At 41.5% G+C, this 22,732-nt stretch overlaps 1 protein-coding gene across 3 annotated transcripts in view; it reads right to left on the bottom strand.

Annotated features, from left to right (window-relative positions):
• Positions 1 to 3,285: 3,285 nt before the first annotated feature.
• tanc2a (tetratricopeptide repeat, ankyrin repeat and coiled-coil containing 2a) overlaps positions 3,286 to 22,732 on the bottom strand; it is a 65,033-nt gene continuing 45,586 nt past the window's right edge. For all 3 annotated transcript variants that reach the window (XM_086069632.1, XM_086069622.1, XM_086069641.1), the window contains 24 exons: positions 22,280 to 22,597; positions 20,518 to 20,643; positions 20,172 to 20,438; positions 19,337 to 19,464; positions 18,514 to 18,745; positions 18,258 to 18,430; positions 18,090 to 18,170; positions 17,809 to 18,009; positions 17,573 to 17,707; positions 16,521 to 16,717; positions 16,262 to 16,370; positions 15,654 to 15,776; positions 13,957 to 14,094; positions 13,761 to 13,859; positions 13,222 to 13,413; positions 12,755 to 12,848; positions 10,688 to 10,821; positions 10,462 to 10,585; positions 10,149 to 10,324; positions 9,934 to 10,066; positions 9,137 to 9,228; positions 8,913 to 9,047; positions 8,700 to 8,800; positions 3,286 to 6,689 (listed from right to left, as the gene is read on the bottom strand). In XM_086069632.1, coding sequence (XP_085925758.1) covers positions 5,066 to 6,689; positions 8,700 to 8,800; positions 8,913 to 9,047; positions 9,137 to 9,228; positions 9,934 to 10,066; positions 10,149 to 10,324; positions 10,462 to 10,585; positions 10,688 to 10,821; positions 12,755 to 12,848; positions 13,222 to 13,413; positions 13,761 to 13,859; positions 13,957 to 14,094; positions 15,654 to 15,776; positions 16,262 to 16,370; positions 16,521 to 16,717; positions 17,573 to 17,707; positions 17,809 to 18,009; positions 18,090 to 18,170; positions 18,258 to 18,430; positions 18,514 to 18,745; positions 19,337 to 19,464; positions 20,172 to 20,438; positions 20,518 to 20,643; positions 22,280 to 22,597 — 5,132 coding nt within the window. In that variant the 3' untranslated portion in view covers positions 3,286 to 5,065. The remainder of the gene's footprint in view (positions 6,690 to 8,699; positions 8,801 to 8,912; positions 9,048 to 9,136; positions 9,229 to 9,933; positions 10,067 to 10,148; positions 10,325 to 10,461; positions 10,586 to 10,687; positions 10,822 to 12,754; positions 12,849 to 13,221; positions 13,414 to 13,760; positions 13,860 to 13,956; positions 14,095 to 15,653; positions 15,777 to 16,261; positions 16,371 to 16,520; positions 16,718 to 17,572; positions 17,708 to 17,808; positions 18,010 to 18,089; positions 18,171 to 18,257; positions 18,431 to 18,513; positions 18,746 to 19,336; positions 19,465 to 20,171; positions 20,439 to 20,517; positions 20,644 to 22,279; positions 22,598 to 22,732) is intronic.

The following is a 22,732-nucleotide window of genomic DNA, read 5'->3' as shown; positions in this document are numbered from 1 at the left end:
TGCAGTGGGTCATCAGGAGACAGTATCGTACAGCTGTCTATCATTAGCATAAATATGGATGTGATACTGTTCCGTGCCATTCCTATGTGGTAGCCTATAAAGATTAAGATGGATGCTAGAATTGGGCCCTAAGGATACATTTTATTGCATAGTTTATTGACGAAAATGTATCTGGATATATAAAAGTAAGTGAGAGCAGACCCAAAATACAGGGAAGCAGGAGAAGCAAAGCACAGGGTAGGGATGTACTCAAAATAGAATTTAGTCCTAAAATAAAAAAGCAAACAAGGATTTGTAAAAAATCTCAATGCTAAAATAGATGTTTCCTTTCTCCAACATAGCTAGTATATGATCAGCTCATCAGCAAGCTGTGCATAGGCCTGATAAAAATCCTGTTGATTGGAATCAGCTTGTATTGGAAGAGAGAATCCTCCAAAACCTGCAGGACTCCGGCCCTCGAGGATCGAGTTTGCCCATCCCTGATCTAAAGATACAAAGAAGACATGGCAACGCATAACTATTCTAGAAAAATTTCACCATTAATGCAGATTTCACACAATTCCGATTTACTGCAAAGTCACAGACTTGGTGACCGTACCATCTTTTTTCATCCATAATTTTTTTGTTCAAATTGATGTAGAAATGTGACGTCTGAAAATCCCCAGCTGTGTTTCTCTATGCACGAGGAAGGACTGAAATTACCGTAATAACAGTACTTTTTCTGTAAAAAAACAGGGTCTTAGCTCTCAGACACAGTGCCAGAATTACGATAATCCAAAGTGCATTTATGGAAATGTGTCGGTACGTTCTGTGACAAAGCATTCCACAGTAGTATAGGGGACATTTTTAGACTACAGAATGAAGGAAATCAAATTAGCTTTTGGCATTTGTCCGGGACAAATGGGGTATATGCCACAGAGGAGGCGGGACTTCCGACGTCCTGGATTTCACACATCAGCTTTGTTTCAATTTCCTGTTTGCGACGTGTGGGCCGCGTCCCAGTTCTTGTGCTTCCGCCTTTGTGCCCCTCGGTTGCCCGTTCCCGTCGACGGGTGCGAGTGTGTAGTCTGTCTGTCTCAGTTGTTCGAAGCATTTCAGAGGGTTGAGACGCCGTTTTATATTGTGTCTTCTTCTTCTTTTTCCTTTCGGCTTTTCCCTTCAGGGGTCGCCACAGCGAATCAGTTGCCTCCATCTAACCCTGTCCTCTGCATGCAAATTCTACTGCTACCTCTCCTGGACACTTCCATACCTCCACAGGTATATCATCAAGTGCCTTTCCACACTTCATCCTCTTCAATGCCCTTCTCACTTTATCCTTACTAATCTTTGCTACTTCTTGGTCCACAACAGTCACCTCTTGTACTCTTCGTTCTCTCTCATTTTCCTCATTCATCAACTCTTCAAAGTACTCTTCCCATCTTCCCGTCACTCTACTGGCATCTGTCAACACACTTCCATCCCTATCCTTTATTGCCCTAACCTGCTGCACGTCCTTCCCATCTCTGTCTCTTTGCCTTGCCAACCGGTATAGATCAGTCTCTCCCTCCTTACTGTCCAACCTAGCATACAAGTCATCGTAAGCCCCTTGTTTGGCCTTTGCCACTTCTACTTTCACCTTACGCTCCATTTCCCTGTACTCCTTTCTACTTTCTTCAGTCTCTTAAGAGGCAGATCTTTTCCTCCACGTGTTCGTTGTCTTTCGGATAGTGAGAATGTTGGTTATCCGAATACAGGCTGGAGATCGATGAACAGTTGCTTCAAAGCTTTTATTTCTGCAGAATATTCTGGGCACCTATAAGTGACAGACAATGGCTGCAGCTTCTCACAAGTGCGAAGATTTCTTACAACATTCTTATACTATCTTGAAGGGCGGTATCGCAAAACCCCCAAGCCCCCCCGGAGTTCACCAGACATGAGATAAGACTTTTAAAGACATCATTCAATACACATTGCCAATGGCCCATTAATGTGGAAATAGAGTAGGTCCCAGTCATGACGGCGCCTGGCAGAAATTGCGATAACACTCACAAAGCTTTACTGAGGAAATAAGGAAATTAAAACAAGTTATGACTAAATCTGGGCAGAAGACCCTCTTCAAGTCCTCTTAGTATCCCACTTCTTCTTAGCTAACCTCTTTCTCTGGATCCACTTCTGCACCTCTTCATTCCACCACTAAGTCTCCTTATCCCCTTTCCTTCAAGGACTGTCCTACCTGCCTCCCTGATCACATTTGCTGTAGTTGTCCAGTCATCTGGAAGCACCTCCTGGCCATCCAGAGCCTGTCTCAACTCCTTCCTGAAAGTTATACAACACTCTTCCTTTTTCAGCTTCCACCATTTCGTCCTCTGCTCTGCCTTTGCCGTCTTTGTCTTCCTCACCACCAGAGTCATCCTACACACTACCATCCTATGCTGTCTGGCTACACTGTCACCTACCTATACTTTGCAGTTGCTGATATCCTGCAGATTACACCGTCTACACAAGATGTAGTCTACCTGTATACTCCTACCTCCACTCTTGTAGGTCACCCTATGTTCCTGCCTCTTTTGGAAGAAAGTATTCACGGCAGCCACTTCCATTCTTTTTGCAAAGTCAACCACCATCTGTCCTTCTGCGTTCCTCTCCTGGATACCAAATTTGCCCATCACCTCCTCATCAGCTGTTTCCTGCACCAACGTGTCCATTGAAGTCTGCAACAATAACAACTCTCTCACTTCTAGGAATGCTCTATATAATTTCATCAAGGTCCAACCAGTCCTCCTCCTCTTCCAGCTCACATCCTACCTGTGGCGCATACCCACTAACAATATTGATCATCACACCTTCGATTCCTAGCTTCAGGCTCATCACTCTATCTGACACTCTTACCTCCAGGACGTTCCTAACAAATTTCTCCTTCACGATAACTACTCCATTTCTCTTCCTATCTACACCATGATAGAGTAACTTGAACCCTGTTCCTAAACTTCTAGCTTTGCTCCCTTTCCACCTGGTCTCCTGAACACACAGTATGTCCACCTTGCTCCTCTGCATCATGTCAACCAGCTCTCTACCTTTTCCTGTCATAGTTCCAGTTTTATATAGTGTATTAGAATGAAAATATGCTAATAGCAGTGTTGTAAAATCGAGACACACATTATCCTCATCACATATTCTCTCAATCATAACACACCCATAAAGAGATAGGTATTGGCTACATACAGTATTATTTCATTCATCTTTATTCCGATTGACACTTACATTCTGATTCAGTCTCGCGCAGTCTATAGAATAAGACACCACAGCGAGTTGTCAATGACGTTTAATGACAATTTAATACATCCAATCAAGTGGCTATTTTAGAATTCCAAGTGGTCAAAATCACGGCTGCCGAATGTGTTGCAGCATTGCAAACCGTAACAGCAACTGCACGGTGAGAGGTCAGAAGTCTTGTTTTTCAGAAACATACAAAATGAAATGTACAAACATTCTTGTTCACAAAACTCACAAAACTTTAAAGCAAGGAACTAAAACAATGAATCTCTTAAAGACGATTTTCAATACTCACTTGATGGCTACTTGTGCTAACATGTCGTCAAATATGTGTTCTTTGGCCTTGGAGGTGGGCCAAATGCTTGGCTACAACCACTAAGGAACATGAGTGAAATGGGTATGTTGGCTATGTTTCCATGGCGATAGCAATTGCTGAACTGAAACTAACATATATTTTGCTTTTGGGATAACCATACTATAGTGACTGATCCTGGAATACCAATTTTATTCTCAATTGTACTTTTATTTTTTGGTCTTTTCGATGTGGTCCTAATATATGCATAACAATTGACATCCATGTGGTGTGAAATTTTGAAAACAAACTGAAATGAAGTAGTTTTAGAAGAGACACTTTTTTTTTTTGCAGGATGCTCAATGCAGACAAAATTATATACATCTTATTTTCAAGACTTCTTTTCTTTCTCAAAACAAAGACAAAAAATGTACACATTCCAAGACAAACAACTTAAAAAAAGAAAGAAGATAAATACCATTGTCGTATGACGACAGCGTAGTCTCTCAAATTGTGGTTTGGGACTGGCTCACTCTGACCGGCACCAATCATCAAGGCGCGCTAGCACACAAAACAGTTTGGGCAATTGCTAGGCATTATACTAGTGCGCTCAATTGTCATACTAGTACATGGACAATTCAGCGCACTAATAAACAATACATTCTGGAGAGTAAATTTGACTCTATTTAGAGTGGGACCAAATAGACTCAGTTTTAGAGTAATATTTACACTTGGGAGAGAGTATAATAAAGAATTGAAATAAAAAAATAAAAGTCACTTAAGGGTTGAGGAACGAACTCACAACCTTCAGCTTGGGAGACAGTCGATCTACTCCGAGCCACGCAGCTCTTGCTGTGTATTCGTACAGTATATCGCTTGTGTCAGCTAACTCAAGAGACCAAAAATAGTTTTTGGTCTTCTCTTGGAGATAAGCAAACAGTAGGAGGGGCATAGCTCAGATGGTAGTGTGGCAGTCTCCCAAGCTGAAGGTCGTGTGTTTGTTCCTCAACCCTTGAGTGACTTTTATTTTAACCCCCCACCCCCCCAATTCTTTATTTTACTCTCTTCCAAGTATAAATATTAGCCTACTTTAAAACTGAGTCTATTTGGTCCAACTCTAAATAGAGACAAATTTACTCTACAGAATTTACTGTGTAAGGATATCAAAAGATGCTGGGAGGGCTTTCCATACAACCATGTAGTGGTTTTTCATCATATTTCTATGGGGGAGCGGGTTAAGTGCTTGTGCAGCTCTTCGGTGAAGGTGTCAAGTTGCTACTAAGTCTGGAAGAAGTCACGGAGGACATAAATCCACCTTAGACGTTCCTGCTCCTCTTTTGTGCTTGGACAACATCCCACTAGCTCACCAATGAGGTACAATTTTGATCTTGCAATGTGCACTTCTTAACTACATCAACAATGAAGCACCCTGGATACCATTCAACGGTTAGCAATTATCGTCTTACCCTTTTCTTATGTTGGCATACAAATAAGGTCAATTGTTCCTCTTCTTTGTCTTCTCTATACATTAGACTCCACAAAGGGTCTTTTGGCTTTGACAGGAGAGGTGGGACACATCTTTCTATTGACCGGCAATGTCCGCGCGAGCTTCACGTCAATGTAACCGGCAACTTGAGGATTGTTGCCCGGCAACACGTCGTAGTAAGGTAGCTGCTTGTCATAGTGGCCGTTGTTGTTGCTGCGGTTGTGATATGCGATGGAGAAGGCCTGCTGCGATTGGCTCAGCTCGTTGGCTGGTTTCCCGGGCGACGTGACGATGGTGTCCACCGAAGACACGGCCCACGATCGAGAGGGGCTGAGGCTAGATGAGGATGAGGGCGGGGCTTGCTGCTGATATTGTTGGTGGACCCTTGCAGACTTGTCATTAAGACCCATGTACGGCGTGTTCCTTGACGAACGAACAGCCTCTCCGGGATAAGCCCCGCCTCCAACCACGCATTCCGACTGGGGCGAGGAGTTGAGCAGCAGATCATCGAGGTGACCGATGGCCTCTCCTTTAAAAGGTAAGTCCACGAGCTGCGTGGAGGCCGACGTCCTGAAACACGGGCCCCGGTTGGCTTGCTGCCCGCTGGCCAGGCTGCCACTGCTCGTGGAGAAGCAGACGTTGGTGCTCTGGGAGTGGATGACAGGTCTGTGGGGGAGGGCGGGGGAGGTCGAGTGGTGTCGCAGGGCCGCCTGGTGATGGTACTGATGATCATCCGCTGGAACTTTTGCTATTTCAGTCACCTCCATGGGATAATAGGCAGCTTTGGATTGGTTGCGGCTGTACTGACGGGGCTGGCCAAAGCGACTCATCCCCGCCGCGTAGGCGGGTGTAGGTTTCGACTGGTAAAGCGGGTCAACATCTGCGCTCTCTTGAAGATACAAAGCACCACAACTCAGACCTGCATGTGCCTGCTGGCTGGGATTCATATCAAAGGGGTTTGGGCAAATCCCCTCACCAAGTTCTGCAAGTTCTTGTGGCAGTTGTGCAAACTGGGAGTAGGCGGAACTACCCAAAACCACGCTCGAGTGAACTGCTGAACTGGGTTGGCCCATTCGGACAAGCTGGACGTTGGCTGGCTGCAGCCACTGGTTTTGGTTCTGAAAAGACCTCGACTGATGGTGGTGCTGGTTCTGGTCTGCATGGTGAGCGGGTAACAACTTGCGCTCCGAGATCGGGCTGGTGGGCTGCAGATTCTGCCGTGGGGAGGTCGGAGGGCTGAAACAGTGATAGGAGGAGGAAGAGGGTGCCGCGTGAGAGGGGGAGGAAGAGGGCGAATGGGTGGGACTCGATTGGGGGCGATGCACATGATGAGTTGGGGAGAGGGAAGAAGGCAACTGCACGCCTGGACGGCCATAGATATTATGAGCGGTAGAATCTCCTTTCCACTGATTTCTATCTTCTTCATTCTCGTCATCAAACGCCTCATTGGCGTGAACCTGCAGGTACTCTGAATCCCTTGCATCATTGTTTGAGAAGTTTCCTTGACAAACGTGGAACGTTGGGGGAGTGCAAGAGTCTTGGTGCTGCCCATGCTGTTGACACTCCTCTTTGACCCGAGATATCAGTCGTTGAATCTCCCGGTTGGAAGGACACAGGCGGCTGGCTTCCATAAGATCTTCTAGGGCTGCATTAAACTGCCTACATTTGGAGAAATGGTCAAGAAATGATGACAAAAAAAATTAATCACTCATATTAGACAGATTTTTTGTTTGTTACCTCAACAGTGGAACTTTCATGCCAATAATGTGGGAACATTGCTCATTCACTTCCAAATTAAATCTAATCAAGTTGTTCATTAACAGAAAATGACTTCAAAGGAATATGAGTCTGGAAACAAATACCTATTTCCTCTTTTTCTTTAACATACGCGCCAAACAAAGAGTTCATATAACCTCTGTTTCTGAAAAATGGCTTCACATCCATGTTGAATGAATTCGACCAGCTTAACTACAGTCAAATGTTTCTTCCCATTTCTTAGTGTGGCCTTTGTGTAGCCAGCCAGCCAGAATAGCAAACTGTAGCTCGCTAGTCGGTAGCTAGCTAGCTACAGAGCCATATTTAGAGAGAGTTTGGCCAACTCGGCAGGGTAACAAGATGGCGTCCGTATCTCATGTGACATATCTCATGTGACCAGCAGCGGACCAATCACGCTGTGTTTGGTCAACTGCTGGCCAAACTCTCTCTGTATACGGCTCTGGCTAGCTAGTGACAGACAGACAGACGCACACACACACACTATATTTTTTCCACTTGCTGTCTGCTGACTGAAGATGACATCACCTGTGCTGAGGAAGTAAGTAACGACCAATCAAGGCTCAGTTGTCTGACCAAACCCAAAAAACAGGTGAGCCATGATTGGTCCTTAACTTACTTCCTCAGCACAGGTGAGGTAATCTTCAATTGACAGCAAGTGGGAAAAAATTTTCAGGAAAAATAATGAAGTTATTAAATTCATTGTGGACAAATTATTAACTTTTTTTTATTAACTTTTTACTGCTGAAATGGCTCAATGAGTCAAGAATCCCTTTAATTTACAAACATGTTTTTTCTATTAGTTTTAGTTATTTAGTTCATTTTGGTTAGACATGACGTTGATCGGCATAAGAAAACATAACCTCGTAAAGTATTCTGACAAATTCTAACTGATCCCTGGTATGCGATAAACAGGCCCAGCACTTTGCAGTAAACAATCAAATGAAAAACGCTGCATACAATGGTATCTGAGCATGTCACTGCGCGCTATTCCTAGCCTTGAAACGTCGGCAACAGCCCACAACAAGATGCCTATTGTAACGCGCGCGGGACAAACAGCCATGGATGGCGCAGTGGGTCCGCAAAAAAAACGGGAGAGTAACAAAAGGATTGGCAGTCCACCGATTCACTTTATTAAGACGAAATAATAAAAATGGGCTTGGCATCACCACGAGTTACAATAATTGTAGGCCTCCACGGCATCAAAAAACATTAGCCGCCGAAAACGAAGAAGTGCTACACATGCACACAAAAATAAGGAAGCGCTACCCCTTGGCGTGGTGCCACACTGCCGATTGTTACACTATGCCAAAATGTGGCTGTGGCTTGGTTTCAGTGTTTCGTCTGACATCTGACAATTGTCGGCACTGGCTAGCCCTAAAAAGAAAAATTTTGGTTCATCAAAATGTTGCCCTATTTCTCTTTAGGCCAGTTGGTAAATGTGGGCTATGGCAAATTGATTTTTAAGCAATGGGACTACTTTCAAATAGGCGTCTTCAAGTTCAACAAGTCCAGATTTTTTTGTGAAATGGCCTGTTAAACTAATTGGCAGGTTCCACAAGTTGATTTAATGCAACACATATGTGAAAGCAGCTCTCAATGTTATACAATTATTTAAAAAAAATCTTTTTTTGGGGTAAACTAATCTTTGTTTTATTTTTCTTTCTGTAAAGGAATAATAATATTTTAGGTTTGTTTTTAAAGCCGTGATTTGGAATGGAATGTGTGAGATTCTCAATGCTTGTGCATATAAATAAAAGCTATTTTTAACTTTGCTTCCTTTTAAATCCATTTGTATGAAGCTGAATCCATTTTTAAAACACTTGTGTGGGATTCTTACATAAATGAAATGGGAACAGGCTCTAAAGAACTTATGTCCTACGGGGTTATGGTTACCTGCGACTGCGTTTGGCACGCGCTCTGGCGTAGAAGGCCTCATAAGATTTGGCTTTTAGCTCCAAAGCCCTGCTAGCAAATTCTTCAGCAAGGCCAAAATCCTGCAGGCAAAAATATACCTTGGAGATCAAACGACGAGGGCGAAGCATTGTGAAAGTGTGCGCATGTGTTCAGCAAGTGTTTATGCAAAGAAGGAGAGAACGAGTGACTCACATTCATCTTGCGGCGACAACGTGACAGGTTGAGGAGCACACACACTCTCAACTGTCTGAACGTCTTGAGCTCGTCCACTGGAAACTTCTGGAGTGCAGACTGATAGGAATGAGCAGCTTCTCTCACTTTACCTTGCTATACACACATGAACACGCATACAATTCTTTATATTTACAAAAGACAACTCATGTATATTCTCGTGTTGAATCAAGCTGGGTTCTTACCTTGTACAGTTTGTCCCCCTCTTGGACTAATTTACTGATAAGAACCATTAAAATGTCTGGTTTGGATGTAGCCATGGCCCAGGTTGCTGGTCCTGCAGAAATGGATGGAGAGGGGCACGTTTGTGACTAGGGGTGTCAAAATTAGTGTGTTAATTTTGAGTTAATTTAAAATTCCTTTAATGCCCCTAATTGTTTTTAACGCGCGAAAAATTACCGCCCCTTACTTGGAAAGCCTGTACTGGAGGAATTCCAGTCGCAACGCAGCAGACACATCCAGTAAAAATTTTGCAGTAATAAATGTAATAATAATGCATATATTTGTAGAGACTGGGGTCAAGTTGTGTTTTACAATTTTAAAGTTACTTCCTGTTAAAGATTAGATATCTCTTAATATGAAAAGAGAAATGCACTGAGCTGTCACAATTGCTTTACAAATGCTATTATGCAATCTACTGGCAGAAAAATGACCTCAACACAAATCAATATCACACTCGTTCTTTTTACAGTTACAGTACATATTTTTAATTTTAACTCAATTTTATGAATTATTATGAAATTACTGTATCAATGACTAAAATATGCCCCCTTATTTCTATTAGTTTAACATTTTTTTTTCCATTTTTATGAAATATTATATTGTACATTTTATTGTAAATTTAGAACAGATATAAAATTTGCGGTTAATCATTAGTTAACTATTAAAGCCATGCGATTAATTACGATTAAAATTTTTATCGCCTGACACCCCTAATTGTGTCTATAATAAATTCATGGAAAAACGCACAAATATGACGTACCTATTTTGGCTCCCTTTTTGAGTAGAGCAATAACAGCCGAAGTGTTTCTGCATCCGACCGCTCGATCCAGAGGTCGCATCCCGCTGGAGTCAACATGTTCCACAGATGCACCGTGATCAACCAGATGCTTCACCTGACGACCGCCACGAAGCACAGGCAAACTTGAGTATGCGTGTTTTTTCAAATATGAGCAATTAATGATTTTTTTGACTGACCACTTCAGGATCACCGCGGAATGCAGCCAGATCCAAGGGCGTGCGGCCACTGCGGTCACTATGTGTTGTGGCTGCACCTCTGGCCACCAGCTCTCTAACCAATGGGAGTTGACCTTTCAGGCATGCCCAGCTCAGCGCCGTTAGGCCTTCCTTGTCAGCCTGATCCAGGGACGCACCTGAAAGCATCACACCATACGTATCCAAATGAAGAGCAGTATTTAGGACGTATAGTGTTAAAATGGAAGTTTTGACCAGTGTGACGGTTTGGTGTGTAATTTTATTCCCCACTACAGTAAGGTGAGTTTTCCTTTACCGTGATCCAACAGCAATTTGGCGGTGGTCATGTGACCTTCTGAGGCTGCTGTCATCAAGGCAGTGCGGCCCTGCTGGTCCACCATGTTCACCTGCGCCCCATGATTCAATAACAACTCCACAACCTGACACAGAGAGGAGACAGATTAAGAGGAAGAAGACATTAAAAAAACAAAAATAAACATCCACACTCCTCTGTTTGAGTGTGTGTGTTGTGCTGCTTCTACCTCCCAGTGGCCCCGCCTGACCGCACAGAACAGCGGTAAGACACTTCGTCTGCTGCCTTGCTCCAGAGCAGCACCTTGATCCAACAACAGCTTGCAGACTGACAACCTGCCACCTCCTGCTGCTGCTGTCAGAGCTACAGAGACAAGATGTGAGAATCAATTTGCAAATAGATCCTGTAGATGTAATTAGGGTTTATCTAAGTTGGAAACTCACCAGGAATACAGGAAATTTGATAAATATATTAATTTCTGGCCTTATGAAACGAAACGTAAACATTTAGCATAATCTCCATTAACCACAAATTTAACACAAATCACCCAATAGTCACTGATTGTGTATTGGTACACGTGACATATTGCCAGTTTATTCTCATTGATCTCATTTCACACCTACATTTATATAATGACAATGTACAATCACTTTTGAACTATTTATTTAGTTATTGACAAGCATAATCTTAAATGGAACAAATTATTTCAAATATATCTGATTTAATGCTTGGGTGAATGAAAGTTAGTAAACCTACACTGTATTACAAAATCTAAAATGTTGGCGGATATTCCCTTTCCCTAAATGAGTGTATTAATATGTACCTGTGCTATGTTTTGGTAGATCTATTATAAAATTGGAATTCAAAGCAATAAAAAAAAAAAGTATTATTATTTTCTTTATTTATTTATTTATGACCACACTTCACAAACTGGGGTCCCCAGACCGCCCAGGTCCACAAGCATGTCCGCAAATTAATTTGCAATTATTCTTTTTTTTTGACTCAATTTTAAAGTTAATCTGTTTAAAATCGATCAAAAAAAATATGGATTTTTTTAAAAAAGATATATAATTCCTGTTGCATCAAAGCAATAAAATGGAAGTAAAAAAAACAAACACCAACAACATAGTAAACTGTACGAGTATTATAAAGCCCCGAGCACTAAAAAGTGTGATAAGAACTGTTTTAATGGGATTATCTGTTCAATTTACAAAAGATTCATATTATGTCATATCTAATTAGTTCAGTTAATTACTTGACTGATAGCTGTGGAAAAATATTAATGGGTTTTCATAAACAAATATACATTTTCAACAAACCCATAATATGCAGATATTTCAGAAATTAATATGCAGATACACCAGAAATTAATGATAATTATTTGTAATGGCTTGAGTGGCCTCACATGCAGACTATGCTTAAAGTAATATGCTTAAAGTGCTATGACATAGACTGTATAACAAATGATGCATAATAAATAATGGTCAGAATGAATGGCAGTTGATGCAAACATACAAAATAATTTGCATGAATTATCTAACATACACTGTATTCAACAATGTACTCAGTGATGTCTTCACTTCTAAGTTTTCCAGCATTTCCTTTCTATGATTCAGAATAATATTAAATCTTACATATTCTCCTGTTACTCATCAATGGTATCATAAACCATGCTATTAATAGAATTATAAAAATGTAATGCTATGTCTTCAGGTTATAAATTAGCAGAAAATTGCTGATATAAACTACAGTATCTATTGTACACACATTGTAGTGGGCACTTTTCATTTTGTAGAAACACATCTCCACAACAGTGTATACATCCAATAAAAGAGTAGTAAAATGAAAACAAAAGGATTGTGTGCAAAGGATTAAGCAATAAAGTCCCTCTAAACTGGCAAGGATTCAACTAAACCAACTTCATTTGCATAATTAGACTAGAATATAATCTTGGCTGTGAGTGTTCTCATCAGAGATGGCGCTTTTAATAATGGAGTTGGAGCATGCTAACATAAACAAGAAACAAAACAGTTTGTAGTACGTGTGCCAAAACTGCTTCTATTATTTTGTTACACCTTACAACTTGATAACAGAAATATTCCAAATTCAGATGGTGGAAGCGGGGCTGATAACTGCCATGTCACTTGTATTAGCAATATTAAAACAGCCGAGCTGCAGTATGATATGGTTGATAATCCTGTGAGCTTTGTCACATTTTATTTTTGTAACATTATGGTACACGACATTATATTTAATGTTTAACAGAGTATCATTTTACACAACATAATTGCTGTACCTGTCTCTCCCCACAGACTGTCAGGTGTGTTGATGCCAGGTCTCTCCTCTTCTTTATCATCGTCCTCTGGAGGATCCAGGAGATAAGACACAATCTACACACAAATACACAAAAGATGTAGATTCTACTGAAAATATTATTCACAATACCTCTTAAATCTCACTTTTCTTTAGTAGGATCCAAATCCTTAGGAATGTACACATGGATTGGCATAGTTTTGACAGCACCCAACAAAATGAACCATAATGGTCAATATTAACATAATAGTATGATTATAATATTTGCCCTGTGATTAGCTGGCAGGCCGAAGAGTACCACACCTCTTGTCCATGGTCATGAGAGCTAAATATATTTTTCTAGGCGGTACTTTGTGTAAAAAGCTTGACAAGCCTGCCCTAGCTCATCCGCTACCCTATTGAGGAGCAACGTCTCAACACGTGTATATGACTATATGTATATATGTGCACCTCTGTGTGGCCCATGCTGGCTGCTGCCGTCAGCGCTTGCTGCAGCGCCTGGCTCCTGCTCACCGCCCTCTGGCCGCAGCAGGCGGTGCAGCTCCAGTCAGTATGCTTGAGAAGGGAACGAAGCACGTGAAGGTGGCCTCGCTGAGCTGCATGCACACCAACACACCGACCTGAGCTGTCAACGTGACCAACCTGAGCATACACAGACACACATTTTGACAGGAACATTCTTAACCAACAATCCAGTTTAGCATTAGGCTACAGTGATTTGTGCCTGTCACTACTTTACAGATTTTAAAGTTTTAACGTTTCACATTAAATGTGTAATAGTTCCACGTTTTGCAATGGATGTTAGCATTAAATTAAGCAAGTTTTGTTGAACGAAATTACATGATACGTTTGAATATTTGGTGTTTATTAAATATTCAGTGCTAACTTCTTTTGTTTTATGTGTGAGTTTTATAGTAAACTTCAACTGGGAGTGACAAATAACAACTGAGATGAGTTGAGATGTTGATCAACTGTTAGGCAAATATTACCTTGGCTTTATAATGACAAAGCAGGGTGATAACTTCCAGATTTCCAGCAGAAGCAGCAAATCCGAGTGCCGTCAATCCATCTTGTGACTGAATATCCACCTAGACAAATTGTTTACAAGATTTTAAGCTTTAACCCAGGTTAAATTCCATGTCTAATCAGTATTTGCAATTTTGGTTGTATTGTTTGTTTTTATACCTGAGCTCCATGGTCAAGTAAAAGGGCTACGGCATCACTATGGCCCAAATGAGCGTGGACACATAGCAGGGGGGCGTTATTGAGGACACCGCTCCGATAATCCACATCAGCCCCGCTCATAATCAGCAATCTGCTCACCTGCATAGGAAAAGAGGTAATTATATTCTGCCTCTTTGAGATATACTGAATGCACGACAGGTGGATTAGTTAGGTATCACATTTTAATCAAATACAAATTAGAGAATAATATCTGTTTTTTAATTGAGATAGATTGTGTTTGATTATCAATAATGTTAACTCTATGATGGTTGTGGAAGTGGTTTCTGTCACAGGCCACATCATAGTTAGAGCTTCCCTCAGAGGGCTGGTATGACTGTGAAAACCATAAACTGTATTGTACACTTTTATTACATATAAGCAATGACACCAGCCTTATTCTTGACATAAACTCAAAACAAAAGTTGTTGCTGTTCCACTCAAGTCCTGTGGGTGTCGATAGCGCACTTTCAAACTGTTGCATCTGTTAAAACAGACCAATAAATTTCTCTTGTCTGTGGACTGCAACTGCTAGTGCTAAAACCAATGCTAACAAAGGGAAAAATCAGTTTGGACTTTTGATCATTGAAATGTCGTTTGACTACAATAACAATATGCCTGGTTTGTATGTTAGTCACAGGCAAAAGCAATACAATATGGCGTTTGTTGTTACCGTGTAAAGGAAGCATTTGCATTGCGTAAATATCACAATTGCTGATTGATGTTTGGAATTGTCAATAGGGAGGCGGGTGTCTTTGTCTGCCATGACGATCTTTTCTCCGTGAACCAATCGCTGCTGCTTCCACTGATAGCACCAAGTTTACACCAGCTTCCAGTAAACGTTATTTGTGTCGCTCAAACGGCATGTGGCAATTAGCGCTGTAGTGAATTAGACGCTGTTTATCAATGAGCCTCATTTGCATAGAGGTGGGCAATTTCTGCACCATATATATATGCATATTACCTCATTTAACTAGGCGCAAATCCCACCCTCACAACAATATGCATTTTGATTGGCTACACAGTTAGTGATGCATATGACCATCTGCGTTTTATTGTGCTTTGTGGATTAGATGCTCCCGAATTGCTCCATTAATACCGGCAAGCGCTGCGCAAACCTTTAAAGGGTTCAGCCCACAGTATTCTAATCTTCAACACTTTGAGCCAGTAGCCGAGGCAAACCAGTTTCACGAGCCTAGTATAAATAACTGACTGACTTGCTCAGTAACCTGGCCAAAATCCCATCAAGAACATTTGGGATGAATTTAAAGCCAAAACTACAAGACTGCTTCTTGTACATTAGTTATGAAAATCCCCAAACTTTTGAGTTTCTGAAGTGGCTATATAGAGCATCTGTTCCTCTATCTATGTCAGTGACTAATAGTGACAGGCAGAACAAATACTCTTCCACAGGATGACAGAAGGTGCAATTAACCTGTGTATCCATCTGTTCATACAACAGAACAATAGCTTAGTGTTCAACTGAACAAGGCCAGATTTTACACTGCACAAGTACGTTTGAGTAAATTGAGACAAGATTATATTTTTTGTGACATTCTTGGTGGTGTGCGTTGAGATTTGTATAAGTCTTGGTTCAAGATTTTTCATTTTTTTTATTTTTAGAAAACACCGATATACAGTGAGGTATGCACAATATTTACCTTGATGTTGGGGGTGTAAAGGTTTCGCAATGATGAGAGAGCCTGGTTCAAGCTCTCTGTACTGTAAGACATCCACAAGCCCTGCAGAATTGAGGAGGAAATCCCAAGCTTCTTGCTTAAGCCCTGTACGTGACAAAAAATGCAGCAAAAACACTTAACACGCAACTATGGATAACAGCAGGATGGCGACAATTATTATGCAGGGACAATTTTAACTCATTCAGTGCCATTGACGGCTATAGATGTCAAAAATACATTTGAACTGGGCTGGCAGTGAATAAGTCAACATTTAGCGTGAAGAACTGTAATGATGGAGTTAATTAATTTGTTAATCTTCCACTTTCGCTATTATGGTGTAATACTAGAATGTCACCATCAGTTTCCAAAATATGTAAACTAGTTCAGTGGTCTCCAACCTTTTTTCCTCGCCAGGAGCCTGGTCCATGGAAGTACAGATTTTGCATGGACCGGCAAACTTTTCACATTGCGTGAAATAGGAGCCAAATGGACACTGGTACCAGTATACTATTTCTAACCATATCATTTGAAAAGATTTCCTTCATGGATCATCAATCACAGCAAGCAACTTCAGGACTATGGTAGCTTACCTTGTAGATGTGAGCTTTTAAGATGTGATGACCCAGCTCAAGGGTCTGCTGTCGGTTCAACTTCCCTCCCTGTCTGCTGAGCCAGAAAGCCAGCAGTGTGTGACCACTCCTGCAGCAAAACAATCCACACTATCGTGAGCATTCTGCATTATTTTGGGTGATACAGTTCCGCATGAACAGTTTCAAGTAAAGGAATAAACGCACTCAGAAATCCAATTCATTATTATCCTGCTTTCCTTGTCAATGCTTATCAAAGTACCTGGGGTCACAGAGGAACCTGTCGTCCTGCCCTTCCTCCCTCCACACAAGCCATTCCCTGAATGAGGTGTGGTTTAGCATCCTCGTCCCATCAGCCCGCTGCAGGAGGAAAGGCAACAGCTGCTCCAGACGCTGCATGAACTCGGACCATTGCATCGCCCCACCAGTCAGCGTGCCGGCATTTATCGCCTCAAAAAGCTGACAGGGAAGGGGAAGATCAAGTTATTTTACATGTGTACTATTCACGGTTAAAACAGTTCATCAAACCCTATTTCTAATGAAGGTGGGACGATGTCTAAAATGTAAATAAAAACAGAATACAATCATTTGCAAATATTTTATTTTGATGTTTAAATATTTAATCAAATACAAAATAAGCGAATATCTGAAAAAAACTAACAGTTTATCAGTTTGAACATTAAAGATCTTGTCTTTGTAGTGTATTTAATTTAATATGCATTTGCATTTTTGCTTTTATTTACATATTACACATCGTCCCAGCTTCATTGGAATTGAGGTTGGTAGAAGTCATAGCCTTAATGTGATGCAAACACATATAATCACAACCAAAAAAGGCTTGCATTTCATACTTGGCTGCTTTATGAATAAAAATGTATCACAGTGGCAGGATGGATTAGCCTGGAAATCCAGACTCACTCGCGGCTTTGCCGAAGAGTGAGTCTGGTCAACCGCCCTATCAGTCGCATTTCTGAGGCGGGGCAAACCTGAGCTAACTAACAGACAGTGGACTGAACCAATGAGCAAAGAGCAGACGCGACATCAGAAAAGAAACTTGTTGAAGTCTTTTATTTATTTATTTATTTTGCGGAGACGGAGTAAAAATCCAACATGGTTACTAGCCGAAGAGACACAGTAGTAAATTATGTCGTTGTTGCGGGGAAAAACTTGATGATTAAAAGTGGGTGTGGGTGGCTTGCCACAAAGCCCCAGTAAGACTTAAAAATTTTTTTTTGGTGAGTATTAGAGCTGTTACTGTTTGCATAACTGTAGAATATTGAATGAAATGAGATTCCAGTTATTGATTGTGTGTACCTGTTGGTCGGTCAACGGGTGCAGTGTTGCCACAGCTACATTTAGCAGTGGTATAACTCTCAAAAAAGACGACTGTGTGGGAAACCGCATGTTTAGTTGCAGCAGGTAGACCTCCGCGAGGCTTACTGGAACCACCTGAACAACAAAACAAACACGAGCTGCTTTATAAAACGGTACGCAAAATGTTGAATAATTCAAATATAGACTTGTCTTCTTTTTCAATCCCCCTTGCACACCTTGAAGCTGGAACTTTTGAGGACCAGGTATCCTCCCTCTATCAAGTCCAGGGTCAGTTTCAGGTAGAGGTATGAGCCTTTGCTTAGAGTCTTCAGATGGCTTATTAGCTTGGTCAGTGCCATGTTGTCGAGGCGACCATTGCTTAGCGACACATTGCTCTGAATCTCAGGGCTGCTGTGGATTCGTTGCATCAGGTAACCCTAAAAAAGACCGTTGGTTAAACAGCATATGAAAATATCAGATATACAGACCACAAATGCAGTCAATTAATCTGTGTTACCTGCAAATCTTGATCTATGGAACTGTTTTCCTCCATCCTGTCTAAACAGATGCGGTGAAAAGGTAAAGAGCGAGTGATATCCTGATTGGGAATAAGAGAAAGAGTTAATAAGTTACATTTCGTGAATTGGAAAAGCATCCATGTGGCTCGATGAACTGAACTACCTACCTGTTGATTGGTCCTCACAGTGGCAATTATCTTTAACCATGAAGGGAATTTGTGAATGTTGCGGGACAAAAACGAGGTTAGTGTGTCGCCGTAGTCTGGCCGATGGAACTCTGCCTCATTTAGCCCATCAATTAGTAAAATGATCCCCACCCCCTCCACATGCAACTTCCTCTCTGGAGAAGAACAAAGTAGAATCACAACATTTATTTGCTTGTATTTGTCATAGAGAAAAAAATGCAGCAGAGTCACATTTTACCCCTGTACAGAGCATCCAGTGGTTCTAGAATTCCTTTGTGGAGGGCTGAGCTGGGGTCTTGGATGCAGGATCGCAGACTGAGCGAGCTCTGAAGTTGCGGTGATCGATGCAGCAGTTCTCGATACGCTGACAGCTGAGGCGCTTCGGTTAACATCGCCGCCATGTTGTGGACGAACTCCGGCACCAGACACGTGTGACAGTTATCAGCCTGACAGAAATGATAGGAAACCACCTGCAAAGACAGACAGGGATAACATTTGCACTGAAATGATTCTGATTATATATTTTTTGTAGCATATATTAAAAGTATGCACACTACTCTGAAAGTAGGCCTGCAATAGAGAAGGAAATCGTAGTGTATGGCCAGTTGTTATTTTGTCCACGTAAAGGTGTTCTAATTGTCTTTATGTGTGTGTTTTTTTGTGGAAGTATCAACGACCGTAGACCTTCAACAGACTGCAGATGCTGTTATTGCTTGCTCAAAGCTTGCCAAAAGATATGTATCATACTGTCAGCAGTAGGCCGACAGGTCATAAATCGCAGCCCTCAATGTTATTGAACGGGTCTCGGGCCACATGTCAAATAAATGTTTCCAGGTTGTGATGCTATAAAAAGGGAGTCTTGACTTGAACGTCATGGTTGACAGTTGCTCGGATATGAAAGCGTCTGTGGTCTCACAGGCAGTTAGGAAATGATGGCTGGAAAATGGCCATAACTGAGCAGGGAGGTTTGTTTCAAAACTGCTTGCTCAGCAATCTGGTTTTAAAACATACATCTTAAAATGCGCAGATTCGATGTTGACTCTATAAAATAGTGTCGCTACCTGTCCTGCAAGCCGCAGCATCGCCTCCTGCTGTCTCCTCTTGATCTCTGGAGTGCCTGGGCAGCTACCCCCTCCTCCTTCATCTGCTCCTCCTCGTCCCAGTGAACCATGGGGGAAAGATTCCGCGTCTGAAATAGAATTAGACTTCATGTTAAGTACACATACAAAAACATCCCCGCAACCAGAGCTGCTACTTAACAATAACTCTATCTCATTGCGTTGCTGTTTGATTTTCCACTATATCATGGGCCTTTCTGGCGACTGGTTTGGCAGTGCGTCTAGTTGTTGGTTACAAAGCTGGCTGATTCAGTTCGTTTTGGATGATGACTCAGCTGTTTGGAATATGAGGTTGTTTTTGCGGGTGGAATAACGCATTGGGGGTCTTTAGTCGAAAATCCACGCCAAGCTGCTTCTGGTCTACGATGTCTACAGCAGATACTATACTATATTTTATACTCCCCCCACAACCTAACATCAACCCCAAATGTTTCATGCACACCAGCACATACTTTTGACCATTAGGATGACTATGAATCCCTAACGGGGGTGAAGAAAAAATTATGTATAATAATGTGTGTTGTCTATGCCAGGTGACTTGCACCTCACTTAAAGTATCAAATATGTAATAGGTGATAAATAATGTTTCAATGACTAATTACCAACAGTGATCGAACTATATTTACACGTAATAGACAACTATTTTTTTTTCTCCAAACATTAGCCAGCTAACGAGGTTTTTGTGATTTAACTTGTAATTACTCTCAATAGGAAATCTCCACTGTATTTAGATTTAATGACATACCAAAGTTATTTTAAATTGTCTGCTTCTGCTTACATTTGGGCAGCGTCTGGATGCCAGGGGATGTCGGCCACATCCGGTTCCCATGGCAACTCAGTGCCACCAGCCGGGCAATGACGGCCGTCTTGCCAAAGCCCATGTTTCCGACAATCACCACCCCTCGATTGATTAAGGGGTCATCGCTGGAGAGACAGATGTCGACTTCCTGGAAGAGCCACTCCCTTCCAGTAAACCTCCAATCAGACAACAGTCCGGTAATTTCAAAATGTAGGGGCTTCAGGCTGAGATATGGAGTCAACTGAACTGCAGAGAGGGAAAGAAAGTTTTGTGTACATGTATCGCGCTACATGTAAAATTGTCTAAATGTGCTACATGTCTTTACCTCGCTTTTCCTGTTGACTTCGACTTCCAGAATTCTGTCTGGGCATTCTGAGAGATGCCCTGGAAAGAGTCGGCCTTTGCTGTTCGTCAAGGTAGGCCAGATCTTCAAGTTGAGCAGAACTAGTGGCTGAACAAAGACAAACTTGGTTTGACAGAGCAAAAGTAAAATATTTAAATGAAGTAAGTAAGTAAAATATTTTTAAGCAGTGCTAACATTAACAGTATCCAAGCAGTATACTTGTCATGCACAGGAGGAGAAAATTTTAATACATGCAGCCTCCACAGGCAAAAAGAATAGTGTTATGTCTTTATCGTACTTGATTTTCCTTTAAAAACTTTCAATATACAGTACATTAGCCCATTTGTTTCAAGAAAAGCATTACACAAAATGCTGAATGTACAGCACCTTTAAACAGTATTGGGTTTGTATTCATTATGGAGCTTCTCTATTTTTTTTTTTATCATCCCATCACAGATGATAGCAAATGACAAAATAATTATGTGACTAAGATACAGGTAAATTGGTTCGGTTCATCACTGCATACACCAACAGGACACGCGTACAAGGCAATGCAACAGCAGATCAACAAACAAGGTTTTCACAATGTGCAAACCTAAGCACAGCGAAGAATCACTCACACATTCATTGAAAGAAATGTTATTTTCTTTACAAAATGCTGAAAAGACTGAGTTATGCTGTAGACAAAAAGAGAAAACTCACCAAATGTGTGAAAATAGTCAATCCAGTCACAACCAACACTACAGAGAATGTTAGCGCTAACTTCATATCCTGTGCGTGCATGTGTGTGTGTGTGTGTTATGAGACGTCATACATGTTACTTCCTTCCTTTCCCAAGCGCTCTTCTCGAGCGTTCATGAGTCAGTGGCCATGGAGAAAGGGGAAGGGTGGATGAGATAAAACCATGTCACCCTTTATGCTCTGAAACTGGTTCCTCTGTACTGGCAGCTCCGCAGCATGCAGGTGGTCCAAAAGATCATACAGATCAATTTTTAGATCTGTTAATGACTTTTGTAACTCTGACACTAGCAGACATTCATGTGGTTTTATAATGCCAGAGTACTGAGAAGAAAGCATTGAAAATAGAGGATTAATTTTTTTTTCACCATTAACTCCATGTATCTCTGCAGCATTAGCGTTTGGTGGCAAAACGTTTTAACAAAATGGGGGGGAGGGAATCTGCTTCCTCAAATGCAGCTATTTTCTGTGTTAATCACAGTAATCAAGTTAAATTTGCATTCCAATGTGAATTTAGGAAAAAATCTTTAGGATTTCTGTGATTGGCTAGTGACCAGATCAAGGGTGTACCCTGCCTCTAGCAAAAAAAGCAGCTGGGATAGGCTCCAGCACACCCCAGTGAGCATGATAAGCAATACAAAGAATGGATGGAAGTTTTTACAACTCTTGAGATGAGCATTGTCTCTTTTCCTAACAAGTAGTAAAAGTCGGCACTATGATTTATATCCTATTTCCTCCAAACCACTTCACTTTATTATTTAGCAGGATTGTTTTTTAGATGGACTTTTATCTTGAATATGCAGATTTATGTATCTGTCTGTGAATAGCAAATTGAGATTATTGTAAAGCTTAACAAAATGAAATCTAAGTGAGCTCTACAAACGTTCTTGTGTCATGAGTTCACAAAATTAGAGAATTGATCGATTTCCTTCCTAACAGGAAGGGCAGTGGGGGACTGATACACACATGCACTCGCACTCACACTCACACTCGCCATTCATCTTACCAGCAACTGAATTGGGGCGAGGCATAAGGTAGAGTGGGATGGAGTGGGTTGATCCAGACAAGTGCTTTGAGTCTTGTCCCCAATCTGGGTGGAGTTTATTAAGGCTGTATGTGGAAGCCATGTTGTCCTCCGCCCTGTAGAGGTAGTCATCGGTCGAGCTTCCTGTAGCTGTCATACAGGAAGAGGAAGTTGAAGCCACCACCGGCCGGCCTCCCTCCCTTCTGATTTTGAGGCTGCTGCCTTGGTAACCGTCGCTGGTGTGCTTGGCGTTGTTGTCACGCTCTACTGCTGATTCAGCCGAATAGCTCGTCAATGTAGCTGAAAAATGAATTAGTATGTAATCAAACATTTTGAGGTTATCGTTCTAAACTACATCTGGACAACTTCAATTCTTACTAAAGGCCTATATCCAGTGTTTTAATTGGGCCGGAACGCACCAGTGCAAGTGCCGGG

The sequence above is a fragment of the Leptonotus elevatus genome, chromosome 1, assembly GCF_054856555.1.
Source record: "Leptonotus elevatus isolate MCC_2025b chromosome 1, RoL_Lele_1.0, whole genome shotgun sequence".
Classification (NCBI taxonomy): Eukaryota; Metazoa; Chordata; class Actinopteri; order Syngnathiformes; family Syngnathidae; genus Leptonotus; species Leptonotus elevatus.
This window is presented reverse-complemented; position numbering and strand designations above follow the sequence as displayed.